Below are 16,570 nucleotides of genomic sequence, written 5' to 3' on the forward strand. Positions count from 1 at the left end.
CTACATTTGGCGTCGAGCATGTACATTCAAGCACAGAGTACCTGGAGACCTGACTACATTTGGTGTCGAGCATGCACATCCAAGCACAGAGTACCTGGAGACCTGACTACATTTGGCGTCGAGCATGCACATCCAAGCACAGAGTACCTGGAGACCTGACTACATTTGGCGTCGAGCATGCACATCCAAGCACAGAGTACCTGGAGACCTGACTACATTTGGCGTCGAGCATGCACATCCAAGCACAGAGTACCTGGAGACCTGACTACATTTGGTGTCGAGCATGCACATCCAAGCACAGAGTACCTGGAGACCTGACTACATTTGGTGTCGAGCATGCACATCCAAGCACAGAGTACCTGGAGACCTGACTACATTTGGCGTCGAGCATGCACATCCAAGCACAGAGCACCTGGAGACCTGACTGGCAGAAGACTAATAGAAACACCTGCTGTGCAGACTCAAAAACTTCCCAGAACTGGGGCAGGTAAATGTGGGTCCAGGCTGGGGCTCGCGGGCATGAGGCTGGGCTCTCATCAACCTGAGGGTGGGCAGAGCCAGCCGCCAACACCATGTACTTAGCAGATCCACAGGGTGGCTGGCATGCAGGTTAAGATTTGGTTCTAACAACTGTCTGTAACTCCAAGATCTGACACCCTCACACAGACATACATGCAGGCAAAACACCAATGCACATAAAATAAATAAATTGAAAAAAAGCAAAACAAAACAAGATTTGAATCATGGGGTCAGAGGAGGCTGCAGGCACTCAGAGAGCCAGGTCCAGGCCATGAAAATAAAGAGCTGAATAGCCAGTATCTAGGCAGGAAGAAGTTATGCAGGACTTCTGGGAGAGAGAAGAACCTGGGACGAATCTAGGTGCATGAGAGAGGCACCAGCGAGATGTAGAGCAAGTAGGATGGACAGAGTGGGAGAGAGGTAAAAGCCACGTGGCAGAACATACATTAATAGAAATGGCTTAATCTAAGTTACAAAAGCTGGTTTGGAACAAGTCTAAGCTAAGGCCAAGCTTTCATCATAACAAGTCTCTGTGTCATTTGCAGGCTGGCAGTCCACATAAAGTCTGACGAGAAAGCTTACTACAATTTAGGGCCTCATTTGTATATGCCAGGCACTCCATTACTAAGCTACATCACGAACCCTGGAGCTCCCCCCTTTTTTGTTTTGTTTTGTTTTTTAAAATATTTTTTATGGTTTATTTAACTTTTTTATTTTATGTACATTGGTGTGAAGGTGTCAGATCCCCTGCAACTGAATCTTCAGACAGTTGTGAGCTGCCATGTGGGTGCTGGGAATCGAACCCAGGTCCAATGGAAGAGCAGTCAGTGCTCTTAACCACTGAGCCATCTCTCCAGCCCCTTTTGTTTTGTTTTTCAAGACAAGGTTTTTCTGTCCTGGAACTAGCTCTTGTAGACCAGACTGGCCTCAAATTCACAGAGATCCACCTGCCTCTGCCTCCCAAGTGCTGGGATTAAAGGCATGCACCACCGCCCAGCCTATTTTGGTTTTGAGATAGGTGTCACTATGTAGCCCTGGCTGTCCTGGAACTCATTCACTCTGTAGACCAGGCTGGCCTCAGACTACTAGAGGATCCACCTGCCTCTGCCTTCCCAGTGCTAGGATTAAAAGGTATGCACTGCCACATCAGGCTGTTTTTTTATTTTTTACTTACATGTATGTATGTGTACATCTACGTAAGGGTGTGTGCAAGTGTACCCAGAGACCCCCCACCCCCAGAGCTGGAGTTACAGGTAGTTGTGAACTGCTTGATATGGGTGCTGAGAACTGAACTCAGGTCTCCTGGAAAAGCAGCAATCATGCTCAATGGCTAAGCCATCTCTCCAATCAATTGAAATGTGGTCAGGAAGAGCTGACGGTATAGAGAATGGGGAACACCAATGCCGCAGGTATACAGACTCAACAATGAGCTCTGAATCAAGATATTGATGCCAGGTAGATTTCCATACACTTTTCCCAAGTCCTACATGGGCACTACGGCAGGAAGAAGTCACTCTCAGGCTGGACCATGACATCAGAGTCACATGCAGCTCCAGGGAAAAAGGGTCCTCAGGACTGTGGGGATGTGATGGAGCCTCCCTCTTTGTTAAGAAACAGCTGATTGGCTACATCCAAGAATAAGGTAGAAAAGTTGTGGGATAATATCAACAGGACTGACTGATCTGCAGCCGACAGACCTGGTCTCAGAGAGGAGTGCTAAGGTGTAAGACACAGACCTGAGCTGAGTTGGGGGGCCGGCTGTTGATCCTCCAGAGTAGCTTACTGCCAGGGATGACTTGCACGGTCTCCTGAGTCACAGGAACATTGTCCGTCATATCACCAGGCATATCACTGTTAGCTTTCTCAGGGCCATCATCCTGAAACACAGAACACCTCACTGTGACACCAGCCAGGAGACCTGTCCTCAGAGCACAGGAAGACTTGTTCCCAGGCCCCTGTGCAAAGCCAAAGCTTTATCTCACTGAGGAGAAATAATTAAACTCTCTCCTGTTGGTAATGTCATCAGGTCTCAGGCTCCTGCCTCCACAAGCTTTTGCTTTCTGCAGAGCTGTGCCAGGCTGGATTTCTACTCTCTCACAGAGAAGGGAAACAGGCTGAAACAGAAGCAGATATACACACTGCCTTCCCAGAGACATGCTTGGCCATGTTCTTGCCTTCCTTCTGGACACACAACACATCATCTGAGACGAGGGCCTCATGATGCCATCTGCTGCCCAACCGAAAGCAATTCTCCTGGGCAAGCCCTCAGTCCATCCCATGTTAACAGACACAGTCAGCTATGGGTCACAGCTGTTGAGAACACCAGGGACACAGGATGGAAGTTTGGGGTCCTCAGACAGCTGAGGGTGAGCACCCACTGCTAGATGATCCAAGGGAGCAGTAAAATTGGCAAAAATGACACCAACACCACTCAGCAGACTCAGCACTCTAAGTGGAATTTTTTTCTTCCCGTTTCTTTCTTTTAGACACAATCTCAGTAGTCCCTGCCCGAACAGCCTGGAGCTCGCCGTGTAGATCAGCATGCCCTGCGACTCACAGGAATCCTCCTATGTTTGCCACCTACCACGTCAGGTGAACTTTTCCCTCCCCTACAACCCAAATGAGGGTTTCTTTGTGTGTACCCTGTCTGTCCTGGAACTCACTCTGCGGACCAGGCTGGCCTCAAACTCAACAAGATACCTGCCTGCCTCTGCCTCCCGAGTGCTGGGATTAGAGATGCATGCCACAATACCTGGCTTGAACTGTGACTTTTAATTTTAATTTTGCTTAAGAATAACTCATAGTCACCAGCATTCCAGAATTCTTAGAGGATAAGTCTTTGCAAGTACTTCCTGACTGTTGAATATATTACTGAGAACTCAGAACTGAAAAAACAAAAATGAAATGCACTTGAGTTCTTAAATAGGTCTCAGTTAACTCAGGCAAAACAAGAGAGGTTTACTACAAAGGACTATGTGAAAGGGTTTGCATTCCCTTGGAAGCTTCCCACTTATAAAAACAGCTACAACATAACTGAAATAAAGTCAATCCCACCTCTGCCCCCATACCTGGACCCAGACTTCTGGAGGGCTTACCCACCTCAGGCCCCAGCCTGACCAGGGTAAGCTGGAGCAGGCACTCACCATCTTGGCCTTCCTGGGGTGTTCACTTCTCCTTTCATGCTTCTTATAGGACTCATATGAAACAGGATCGATGCCCCACAAGCATTCTGTCCACTTGCCGTAAATGATGAAGAGCTTCTTCCTGCTGCAGTGGAAGAGGGCGAAACAGTTAACAGTCATCTACAAAGCAGGAACTTAATGCCTACCTGTTGCTCTCCTTCTGCCAAGTCCTGGACATTCTGGGATACAAAGAAGAAACTTTGTATTTCAGAACCTGGTTCATGCTGTTAGAGACAAAATCTCCCTATCCCTGATGCCAAAGAGGAAATGAAGGCACAAAAGCCTAAACAGTCCCCAGGGCCTTAGAAAACAAGGAGGGGAAAAAAAAAGCACAAACCTATTTTCCTAAACGGAGAGTTGTATGTGCCCACGCTTCGCTGGGGTAAGTGCTCTACCACTGCGTTTTGATGAACTGTGAGTTCATCAAATCTTTTTCTATCAAATCTACCCATAATGCCTCCCATAGTCATTTGATGGCATTTGCTTTCTCTGTGGCTGTCCCTGCCTTCGTCTAACCACAGCCCCGGAAAGCTGCACAGTGCAGCCAGAGGTGCTGCCCCACATCAACAAGATCAGAGCCCCTTCAGGATAGGGTTTCTTTCTCCTTTTTCCTGCCTGGGCAGAGCACATGGTGGTCACATGCTCCTTGGGAAGTGCTGCCCGGCAGGAGGACACCTGTGTGTGCAGGCTGCTGGGGAGGTCCAGTGAGAACTGGTTGCATAAGCACGAGGACCCACATTCAGATCCCTAGAACCCACCCATATGAAGTTGGGCATTACTCCTGTACTGGGGCAGATACAGAGCCAGCTCACTGGGTAGTCAAGCCAAATCAGTGATCTCCAGGTTCACTGAGACCCAGTCTTAAAAATAAAAGACAGAATAACAGAGGAAGATACCGAATATTGACCTCTGGCTTCCATATGTATGTTCATATACACAACACATATGCACAAACATGTACATGCACATACACCACACAAACAAGAACAAGAACAGGAAAGGAAAGGAAAGGAAAAGCATGCTTGGGTCCAGGAGCAAAACCAATAGGTCAAATAACGACTCTCCCATTGGCTTGAAATCATCCGCCTGTTTCAGACCTTGGGCAGGCCAGTCTCAAAAGATGCCTTGGTCACCATTATGATCACAACAAGGCCTATGTCCTTTATAGCACACGTGAGGTCCTTATTTGTCTCATTAATCTAAAGTCTGACATTAATATACAGGTTTGAACAGATGAGTTCCTGGTTCTCTAGAGACAGGCAGAGAGAACAAAAGAACTGACTCTCTTGGAATTTTATTACTGAAGGAGGGTTGGTGATAAATAAAATTTTGAGACCCAGAACATAATTTTACCAAAGAGAGAAAAATCTGGAAAAATGTGTCAAAACCCTACTGGTCATTTTTCTACACAAAAATCTCCATCAGGAGGCTGGGTGGTGGTGGCGCAAGCCTTTAATCCCAGCACTCGGGAGGCAGAGACAGACTGATCTCTGTGAGTTCGAGGCCAGCCTGGTCTACAGAGCGAGTTCCAGGACAGGCTCCAAAGCTACAGAGAAACCCTGTCTCGAAAAACAAAAAACAAAACAAAACAACTCTCCACAAGGCCCGGATTTGCAGAGTGGAAAATGCAGGCCATGAGCAGTGGACACCCATATGCTCTGCTGAGAAATAAAGAGCGGCTTCCCACAGGGTCAAGTGTTAAAAATCTCAGTTCTGTTTGTAAAACTGTAGCCAGGTGATACAGGCTGTAATCCAGCATTTGGGAGGTGGATGCAGGATTCTAAAACCGGTACTAGCCTTAGCTGTGCAGGAAGACCGCCTCAAAAAACCAAAACAAGTGGGGAAAAAAGCCACATTATCCCTGAGTAAAAATGTATTTCTTTTTCTTTTTTTTTCAAGACAGGGTTTCTTTATGTAGTCCTGGCCATCGTGGAACTCACTCTGTAGACCAGGTTGGCCTTGAACTCAGAAATCTACTTGTCACTGCCTCCTGATTGCTGGGATTAAAGGCATGAGTCAATACCACCTGGCAAAAATGTCTATTCTATTAGGCTGACCTAGCTTCTCTCTCCAAAGGGGACAAGCTTCACTCTGCTATCACCAGAGACTACACTCAAAACTTACCCTTTAAAAAAAAGAAAAGAAAAAAAAGGTAATGTTGCTTCCACCATGAGAAGACATCATCGCACAACCACACGGTGCAGCACTGGCTGCTGCAGACCCACACCCACTGGACATCAATGAGTGGACCTACTTTTTGTCTTGAATGTACCCTTCTACTCTGTGAAGTTCCTTTCCAAATAGTCCACATGGCTTGAAGTGAAGGATACACTTATCTCCAGTTCTGTGGGAACAAACATAGTTTATGTAAAATACCTAGAGAACCAACCGAGCTACAGGGGAAGAGAAAAAGGACTTGGCCACCTAGGAAAGGAGGCCATCAGTGATGGTTAATTTGCTCCTTGAAAGGCTCTGTGACTGACCTGGGGTGACTGTCTGCACAACTAGGGTAATTTACTAAAATATCACTTCAGTGTCCGTTTAGGACATAGGTGAATTCTATGATTTATAAATTATCTCTCACTAAGGTGTTAGCAGGCCAAGCCAATGAGTCAGAGCTTCCAGCTGTAAGTCTAGGCCCTTGATAATGTTTGGGCACAGTTACTACATTTTCACCTAGCACTGACAATACTTAGGTGCACTTTACAGTTTCAAACAAATTAACAATGGTAATAAAAAAAAAATCAACCAATCAACACAGGGCATTCTTGATTATTTCAATGCTGGACAGAACTAAATCTAGCCAGACACCATGACTTGGGGTCCCACTACAGGAGGGAAGTTGAGGGACAGCAATAAAGGGCTAGATGTCCCGAGAGAAGAGTGCAGACAGAGACAGCTCCCTTTAGGTTGGGAAGTTCATCATGGCTTCTCACCTGTGATTTAGGATCTCCACTACCCCATACTGTTCAATCCATAGCTGCCCAAGGATGACATTGTGCACACAGCAGGTGGGGTTGGTCCACGTGTAGGCTTCATTATGTCTGTGAAAGCACCAAGAACAAGACAGGGCAGTGAAGTCCAGGACTTGGGTGACCCAGAAGGCCATGACCAGGCAAAACCAGACCACAACTGTCTGGGAGCAAAACAATGCTTTGAAGTCTTCCCAGTGCTGGCTATTTAGTTAGCATGCAACTGGAATTTATTTCTCCTTTCCTTTGTAGCATCAACAAAGCTTTCTACTTAAATGTCAAGACAAGTTAATAAGCAATAAAAGAACACTAAAACAAAAGAGACAGCTTTCCTGTGCAGCTGCCAAGAGGAAAGGCTTGTAAGAACTGCGCTCCTAGCCCCAGCCCGCATGCAGGAGAGGGTTTCTGCGGTTAACACCCAACTCCCCCTCCTCTGAAATGACCTCAAGGGCAAACCTCGCAGCATGAAACACAGTGGTGCCTATGGGAGGCTCCATCAAGAAGTCATGACTAGTACAAAAGCATCTTGACACAGGGTGGTAGAGGACATATATCTGGACTCTCTCAAATGGCCCAGGTAGAACCCAAACACGTTTTTAAAAAGCATTTGCAGTTCATCAGTTCTGCCCACCTCAACTCTCAAGCAGACTACCATGAGACAGGCCCAGCAGCTGGGCGTTCACCACAGGTAGCTCCCTCATGAGCCTGCCTTTGTGTTCCTGAGAGATAGATGTACAGAGACAGAGTTTTGTTGGTTGTTGAACTTTTAAGATAGGGTCTCACTTTGCAGCCCTGATTGTCTTAGAGCTCACTATGTAGACCAGACTTGGCCTTAAATTCAGAGAGACCCACCTGCCTTGGCCTCCCATGTGCTGAATTGAAGGTGTGCTCAACTAGACCCAGTTTGCCCCGGCCCTCTTTTTTTTTTTTTTTTTTCCAAGACAGGGTTTCTCTGTGTAGCTTTGGTGCCTGTCCTGGAACTCACTCTGTAGACCAGGCTGGCCTCAAACTCAGAGAAATCTGCCTGCCTCTGCCTCCCGAGTGCTGAGATTAAAGGTGTGCACCACTACCATCCAGCCACCTCTAGGTTCTTAAAACTGGCAGATAGCAGTATCCAGCAAATATTACACTGATGCTCCCTTATAGCAGGTTCCTAATAGATGACCACTGCAGCAACTGAACCCCTGGGCTGTGGGGGCTGCAGTGGGTTTCAAACTCTAGCATATGCTGGAGACTTGCTACTGGCTGAGTATCTCTGATGGGAGCTGGGCTGGACAGCCTCTAAGAGGGACCCCCCCAGTGGTCCTCACCTCCAGGCATTCAACTGCATAGGTACAAACACGCATGCCTGTGTGACCATCAGCAAACAGAGGTGTGTGGACGTGGCTGAGGAGCTTTTGTAGCTCCTGTCTTAGCTGCTCTCCCTACAGGGTCCTCTGCCTAAGGAAGAACAGCCACTGGAGAGGGAGTTTATGGCTGACGATGGAGTTCTTGCTGACCCAGGGCCAGTTAGTCTAGGTGTAGCCTAGATGTAAGAAGCTATGCTAAGCAATGCTGGGTTGTTGGGTTTGGGGTTGTCATACAGCAGTAGTTGATGGTTAAAGTGAGTAGTCAGTGTGTGAGAGGAATGTGAGACTTAGATCCACATTGGAGGACAGGGGAACTCTCCTCACCCGGAAGTCTAGCAGAAAAAATGCTGCTGGCAGAAAGGCTGTCTGTCAGTCCACAAAGGTAGGGATCTCCCCAGAAAGAAGCCCTATGAAACATGGAGAGGTAACTTCCTCCCAGCCAGAGCAGGACCTGCTCTTGCTTGCTCTTGTCACTCACTTGAGAAGCTCCAGTGTGATGGTCCCCCGGGGCTCTGCCTCGACACTCTTGCCCCAAAACTTCAGCTTTGGGTAGATGGAACCGTGGAACATGAAGTCTTGGTTGAGACCTTCTGAATAAAATGCACTAATAGGAGGGTGGTGACTGACCTGTTCAGATATAAATCTGAACCCCAAGTCTTCCCTAGGTCCAAAAATGAGAATGGGAGGGGAAGAGAAAAAGTCACATTAATGACAACAATAACAAAGGCCGCCAGCTCCCCCGCCAACTCCATCGGCCAGTTGGCATGCTCTGCCCTCCCCTAGCAGCTGATACAGGCTCTGGGACTAGGAGCCTCCAGCTGTGTCAGGCATCAGAATACCCAACAAAAACCTCTCAGGTGGCACATCTGGCCACATACCATTACCCTAGAGCACACCTGCCCATCACATGAGCTCGACTGGGGAGCCTCCATCTGGCCTGCTGCTTATCCCACGGACACCTGAGCCTTACAGCTGTCAGGCAGGCAGGCCTCGGATGCGGGTCAACAGCAATCCCAAAGTCTATTTCATTCTCCCAGGGACTCCTAACACCATCAACCCAACTGAATCAAAAGCCTTATGAAGGGGTGTTCTTCCTGTCCAGCATTTGCACAGGCTCCCAAAACTTCTATGATGGAATGTCTTAGATCCCAAAATATTCCTGGCCAGGAAATAGGATTTTTAGCAGACTCCCTTATTCAATAAAAATGTCAGTTTTTAATTGTTCCGGAACTATGAATACACCTACAGTTGTAGTCATTAAGAATTATAAAAGCTAAACCACATAATTACTAACTTAGCTGGAATCAGAATTCCCAGTCATTACAGAGGAAGGAAAGTTGAAAAATTAGATTTTAAAAGGTTGCCTGCCAAGGTATGTAATCTACAAAATGAATACTTGTCTAAGAAAAGCAAGTATATTTTTAGCTGTTCAAGAGGGATTTGAAGGGATGAAAGATGCTGTACACAGCCAGGTCTGTGCAGTGCTGGGGAACAGGGCCACTCAGTGTTAGGGAAGTTCAGTGTGGAGACACCAACAAGCAGGCCTGGAGAGGAACACATGCCAACCTGAGTGTGAGGGAGTTTTCCTGGCAGCCTCTGAATTAAATCCCAAATCGGGTTAAGCTTCCTGTCTCACACCCCGCTCAGCAGTTCAGGCTCTTCCTCGTCTCTCACCACACGGTGGCTGCTGATGCCGCTCTTCTCTTATTCATTTATTTAGACCGGTTCATGCTATGTGGCCCTAGCTGAAAAAGCTTGTTTCTAATCACCCAGTATCACTCCCCTTCTAGCTTCTCTCTCTCTCTCTTGTTTTTGAGGCAGGGTTTCTCTGAGTTTCAGGAAATCTGATGCCATCTTTGGCCTCTTCAAGTACCAAGCTCGCATAAGGTGTCTCAGACATGTATGTAGCCCAAACATTTATACATGTAAAATAACACTTGTTTTGTTTATGGTTTTTCAAGACAGGGTTTCTTGGTGTAGCGCTAGATGTCCTGAAACATCTCACTCTGTAGACCAGGCTGGCCTTGAATTCACAGAGATCCGCCTGCCTCTGCCTCTTGAGTGTGAGGAATAAAGGTGTGTGCCACCACTGCCTGGCCTTGAAATAGTAATTTTTAAAAATGCTTTAAAACAATAGTGTTTGGGGCCAGTTTCCCCCTCATCTGGGCCTCAGTTTTCTTTTTCTTTTAATTTTTACTTGCATTGGTGCTTTTCTACATGTATGTCTGAGTGAAGGCATCAGAACTTGAAGTTAGAAACAGTTTTTAGTTGCCATGTGGGTGCTGGGAGTTGAACCTGGTCCTCTGGAAGAGCAGCCAGTGCTCTTAACCACAGAACCCCTACCTTTTTAAATTTTTTTACGGGCCTCAGTTTTCTGTTCCTTATCACATCAGACTCTCCTAACCAGTCCAACCTTTTCAGAAGAAACGGAGAGCAAGGGGCTTGGCCAGTACAAGCCCGTGTCACATCATGGCAGTGCTCTAGACAGCTCCTTACTAGCAGAGTGTGAGGAAGGAGGGGCTGGAGCTAGTATGCAGATTCCAGAGCTGATGAGAAGACCATCAGGGTCACAGTGACACCACTCACACACTAAAGGCAGTGCCAGGATCCCACAACCACCCACCATGGAAAAGGCTCATCATCACATCACACACCAGAGAAAGTCCAAGGACCAACACACGTGCCAGAGAGACTCTCCTCTGAATTCACTGACTGCTCAACATTATCATTACTTTTATAACAAAGAATGGTATGAATTAAATAAACTATGACATAGAAACACTGCAACCAGAAAAATAGATCTTAGAATCAACAAGAAAACTGTGACACGCCAGGCAGTGGTGGCACATATCTTTAATTCCAGCACTTGGGAGGCAGAGCCAGATCTCCAGGTTTGAGGCCAGCCTGGTCTACATAGTGAGTTCCAGGGCTACACAGAGAAACCCTGACTTGTAAAAACCAAAAAGAAAAAAAGAGAGAAAGAAAATAAATGAAATGAAACTATAACATCAAGAAAAATGACTACAGCTTTGTTTATTTGTTTGTTTTTGAGACATCCCTGGCTGTCATGGAACTCACTTTGTAGACCAGGCTGGCTTCAAACTCAGATCTGTCTGCTTCTGCCTCCCAAGTCATAGGATTAAGGCATGTGCCACATGCCCAGCTACGGAAAATGATCATGATACAATGCAAAAGTCATTAATATCTCACACACAAGAAAATCTATTAAGATGTTGATACCATTTGTCTTTGGCAGGTTACATCTGTCTGTTTTCTGCTTCCAGAGTTGCCATGTTCTGTATAGAACATTATTATAGCCAAAATACCAACAGATTCCATATAGCGTATTCCCCAGATTACCAGCTGACCGTGATTCCAGGGCAGTGACAGAACTCTTCTCTATAAAAAAGATACCAGAGCAGGTAGCAGGTGCTGGCCCTTCTGCCTGCAGTCCCATGGCCTACGACAAATAACCATTATGCTAGCCAATGAAAATACTCCATATAAAACCTTCCAGTAACTTCCTCCAATCAGAGAAGATCTACCTACTAAACTACCCTGTTGTTTTCTGCATCCCGAGGCACAAGCACACTACTGGTCACATATGCATCAGAGAACAATAGTTCCCAGAGTCCACTAGGAACTGGACACATTCAGTGCCTAGTCTCTGGGGGCTCAGGCAAGGCTAAAGTGAAAAAGCACCAGGGCTGTGTGACATGTGGTCGGGAGTGTTGTCACCATAGCAGCACCTCCAAGACAACTTTCTGCATAACTGTCGGAGGAGGCCCAGATTTGACAAAGTAGCAACAACCTCCCAGTCCAGCCCAGCCCTCTAGAGCCTCACCACCATCCATATAACTAGGATTCAGGCTCAGAGATCTTCTAAATCCAAGGGTGAGGATGGAGGGGTTATGCACTGCTCATGTGCAAGAGTGTTTACCAGCATCTGCCCTGTTCCCGCTACCCTGGAAGCCTCACGATCTAAGGGCCACAAGAGGCATGATACTACTCAGAATCAGCAAACATTCACAGACTAACTAACACTTTAAGAGGCTAACTCTTGGGGCCTGTCCAACCATTCCTGACACAGTGCAACACAGGCATGGACTAAGCAGTGACTTTAGCAGTTCCTCCTCTCTTTGGGTTATTTCTCTCTCAACAAAGTGCTGCAGCAAATGGCATAGTCCTACTTATTAGTCTGGTTCCATTTGCTGTTGAAAACTGTGGCTCCCCATGTCTTGGCCAAGTAGTATACATATACCACTAGTGGTCTACATAACATGACCTCCACCCTTAAGTCCCATGCAGTAAGACTCCATGCCAACCCTCCCTATGGTACCGGGGTTCTAGTCCACCATTAACATCACAGCCCACGTTGTATGGACACCTTTTTACCCACCACATTCCACATACTTGGGTAGCTCCTAACTCCAAGCACCTGTCCTGATCTGAGGACTCAATGCTGAGGAGAGAACTGAGCTCTTCTGTCATCCAGCGTTCATGATGGACTCCTTACCTGATCAGCTCATACGTCTCCCCCAGGAGCGGGTTAAAGGGTTTGCCGGTTCTCTCCCACTGGGAAGCCACTGCCGAGACTGCAAAGGCAGCTACAGACTGCAAACAATTCAAAGACGGATCAAAACAGATTCAGCCAAGACAGCAGCACATGAGTGCGCTTCCCACGGGGTATCAGTCACAGGCACTCAGCCAGTCCCCTCCACTCTGCTGACTTCTCAGGTTTCGACTCAAAATGGTTTTTCATATTTATTTATTTATTCATTCAGTTGTTTATCACAGTGATTTTTTTTTTTAAAGATTACAGAACTTCTGGGGAAGCACCACTGCCATGCACTACTTCCTCAAAGTCACAAAAAGAGGGAACAACATGTTTTCTCCACCACAGGTTGCACACCCTGCAGATGTTAAAACAATACCCATGTGTCTGTCTCATACACTGACACTCCGGTCCACATACTCCCATATAGTTGAACACGCACATGCACATAAACACCACATAAACATATGCACACATAAACATATGCACACATGAGGCAGTAGCATGTGTGATACCAGAGGGAAGCCAACTCTGTGAGGCTGACAGCTAGGAGTTCTGGTCAGACATCTGGAGAGAATACAACTCTTCTAGATAGCTCACCAGCAGGATACCTTGGTCCCTACAACTATGGGGTCAGTCAAGCAAACAGTTATGGCATTGAGACTGTCCTCACAGTCATATGCAGTGCCCACCTGCATCCTTTCCAGAGTCTGGGGCTGATTTGAGGCTTTGTGGATAAGGTACACATGCTCCATGTACTCCGTGATCCGTTGCAGGAAGCTCAGTGGCTCATTGAAGGCAATTGGCATTGTGATCTTGGATAGCTCCTAGAAGGATCCAGAAAGACATCTGGTTGGGTTTCTGGGGCTTCTGGGTATGCCTCAAATGCAAGTATCCTACTGCACTCTGAGTATTCTGAGGATCACTTCCCAGAGCCTCAAACTCCCATACAGACAAGATCTTAGACACCCGCTGTGGGCCAGCTTTCTACTGTGAGCTTCTCCTTACCAACATGGAATGTCTTCCGGAATGGCAGGCATGGCAGCTCTCCATCTCCTGCCTGCATCACATGAAGTGATTACAGGAGCTCTGAAAGAACCATCTTATCTTCCCTCACTCACTCCAGATGAGTGGTACCCATCCCACTATTAAAACTTGCCCTTGCTGGGTGATGGCAACACACAACTTTAATTCTAGTACTCCTGAGCAGAGGCAGGCAGATCTCTGTAAGTTTGAGGCCAGCCTGGTCTACAGAACAAGTTTCAGGACAGTCAGGGTTACACAGAGAAACCCTGTCTCAAAACAGACCCAAAAAACCTTGCCCTCAGCACCCATGGCCTTCCAGTGTGAAATGGAAGCCTTAGCTGCCAGTCAAGTTCTTTTTACAAAATGTGAGTTTGCTTCAAAGGTGTTTCAGAGTCTGCAAAAGTGACACAGGAATTTTTCCTCAAGCATCATGGGACACAAGTGAGACTGCAGTTCCTGCCTCCCTAGAGCTCATGAACAGAGGACAAAGGTCTGAGGCGCTCTTCCTGAGCTGGGCTTCTGAAAGGCATTAGCAGGAATGCTCCAGGAACAAGGACAGGCTCTGGATCTTAGGTGGATTTTCAGGCTTTCTGTACCAGGAGTTAGAATGACCCCTCTGCTCTCACCAGCCCCAATCACTTAGTGCCAAGGCAAAGAGCTTGAAAGAGTCCCCTGGGGGAGACAGAATGCTCAGCAAATTACCAGCAAGACAGATTTTCTAGCCAGGTCCTGGAAAGAGTATTTGGGGAGTGGGGAGGGATTGTTAACAGTGCAGACCTAGGGAGACCCCACTGACAACCTGAACTCACAGACCCTGAGCTGGAGTCAGTCAGGCTCCTCACAGAGGCCACAAGCCATGCTGAGAGACATTCAGATATCTGGGAGCTGGACAGGGCACTGAGACAAGAGTTACAAGTCAGGTGCCTTCTGGCATAAGAGGTGACCAAAACCACACAAGGAAGTTGCATAAGATCAGCAGGAAGGACAAGAAGCTTCTGACTATACCCACCATATCAACAAGTATAAGAGAGAAAGAGAGCTAAGGGAAGAAACTCTGAGCCAGCAGCCAGAAAAGCAGAAAAGCAGGAAAACACAAGGCTTTATATGTGTATTGCATACCTGTAAAGCAAAGCTGAGCCCACGGCCCAGTCTAAGAGGTGAGAGAGGTCAGTATTGGGCAAGAAGAAACACAGATGGCCCCCAGCAGGAGAGAGGCTATCTGGGCTCACAAGTATTTGCATAAACACTGCTTCTCTGCTCTAAACCCTCTCTGCCTCTACACCCACAGGCCAGGCTCCACCCCTGCTGGTGAGTACAGTAACACAACATACAAAGTGGACACTCGGCTACAGCTAGCAAAATGCTAACACATTTCTACTTTGATCCAGCAACCCCACATCTGAGCACCAATCTCTGAGCCTAAGCAAACATACATGCAGGACTAGCTAGCCCCTGTAACCTGCTTTGGTCAGCCAAAAGCCCAAAATGCTCTAATGTCCAAAACAAGGCACCATCCCATTGAACTGAAAGACAACCAAGAAAGGGGCATGAAGTAGTTACAAGATGACTTTGAGATTGGTGGCTGATGAGAACAGGGATAAAGAAAAGCCTACTGCCTCTCTGAAGGCATGGAGAAGACTTATACACAGTCAGGGTGTGGGGCATGGGGTAACAGCTATTTGTGGGGAGGGATAAGGACAGGAAGTTAAGCTTCCTAGAACACACTGCCATGCTCTGGATGTGGTCTTAGTAGCCCAAGGCTTCAGTAATTAACTGTGAAGAATTAAGTGGATGACATTTAACCCATCTATGGTGCTGAATATGGTGCCAGTCCTCTGAGGAGTCATAGGATTAGGTTAAGTCACAGCCTCCATGGTTGACTATGGTAGATAACTAAGAACAGGGCAAGGGGGCTGGTGAGATGATTTAGCATGCATACTATAAAAGAGAATTGATTCCTGAAGTTGTCCTCTGACCTCCATATGCACATGTGTGGATATAAATAAATATAATTATTAATAATAAAAGAACAGAGCAAGTGTTAGGGAAATAGCTCCGTGGTAGACTGCATCTTAGGCTCTAGATCCAATCCCCAGCACTTGTAAGCAAACAATCAGGAAGGGAGACCAACACACAACTGTGCCTGTCCCTTCCCTGCTCCCACCATACCACATCCTATGCTACCACAGGACTCTGTCAGCATTGAAGACATCGCCAGATGCATGCATGCCCTTAGCCTCTTTCCTTCTTTAAAAAACATGATTTCTCTGTGTAATAGCCCTGGTTGTCCTGCCACTCTATAGATCAAGCTGGCCTCTAACTCACAGAGATCCACCTGCTTCTGCCTCCCATGTTTCAGCAAGTCAATCTTTCCTTTACAGTTCACCCAATCTATGGTATTGTAGTACAGGCAACAGAAAACAGCAAGACATATTTAATGAATTTGACTTTGGACCTGTATTTTGAAAAAAAAATTATAAAAGGAATCTATAAAAATCAAAACGAAAGAGATGAGCCTGCATGATACTCCCAGACCCATGCACAATCACTCGTGAAAAAAATAGGGAGATTTTGCAATAGGAATACACAATCAAGCAATCAAGGTAAGGTCAACATTCCTAGTGAGATGTATGGACACTCTACAATTCTGAGCGAGCACAGACAAGAGCCCCTAGCTTCTGTGTGCTCCCGCCCAGAAGAGAATCTAATTACGCCGTCTTCCAGTTTCCAATGCCAACCCCCATACCAATCTATCTACCCTCAATCATTCTAAAGTTATTTAAAATAAAAGGCTAGAAGAAAGTGAAGTTTTCTCTGGGAAGAAAGTGTAGAAATAATGATGAACAACAACAAAAACTGACATTAAAGGAATGCAGGTAGACGCACCTGAAATCTGGCAATGTGCACTTCTGACTTTGACTTGAGCATCTTGTTGCCAAGTGCTGGATTATGCATGAGATGTGCCTG

The 16,570-nt window shown here is 46.7% G+C and overlaps 1 protein-coding gene across 3 annotated transcripts in view; it reads right to left on the reverse strand.

Moving 5' to 3' along the window:
• Osbpl2 (oxysterol binding protein like 2) overlaps positions 1-16,570 on the reverse strand; it is a 45,944-nt gene that overhangs the window by 6,586 nt on the left and 22,788 nt on the right. For all 3 annotated transcript variants that reach the window (XM_085696901.2, XM_085696902.2, XM_085696903.2), the window contains 7 exons: positions 13,270-13,404; positions 12,539-12,636; positions 8,501-8,683; positions 6,638-6,745; positions 5,956-6,045; positions 3,663-3,786; positions 2,256-2,396 (listed from right to left, as the gene is read on the reverse strand). In XM_085696901.2, coding sequence (XP_085553027.1) covers positions 2,256-2,396; positions 3,663-3,786; positions 5,956-6,045; positions 6,638-6,745; positions 8,501-8,683; positions 12,539-12,636; positions 13,270-13,404 — 879 coding nt within the window. The remainder of the gene's footprint in view (positions 1-2,255; positions 2,397-3,662; positions 3,787-5,955; positions 6,046-6,637; positions 6,746-8,500; positions 8,684-12,538; positions 12,637-13,269; positions 13,405-16,570) is intronic.

This window comes from Myodes glareolus, chromosome 10 (genome assembly GCF_982192425.1).
Source record: "Myodes glareolus chromosome 10, mMyoGla1.1, whole genome shotgun sequence".
Classification (NCBI taxonomy): domain Eukaryota; kingdom Metazoa; phylum Chordata; class Mammalia; order Rodentia; family Cricetidae; genus Myodes; species Myodes glareolus.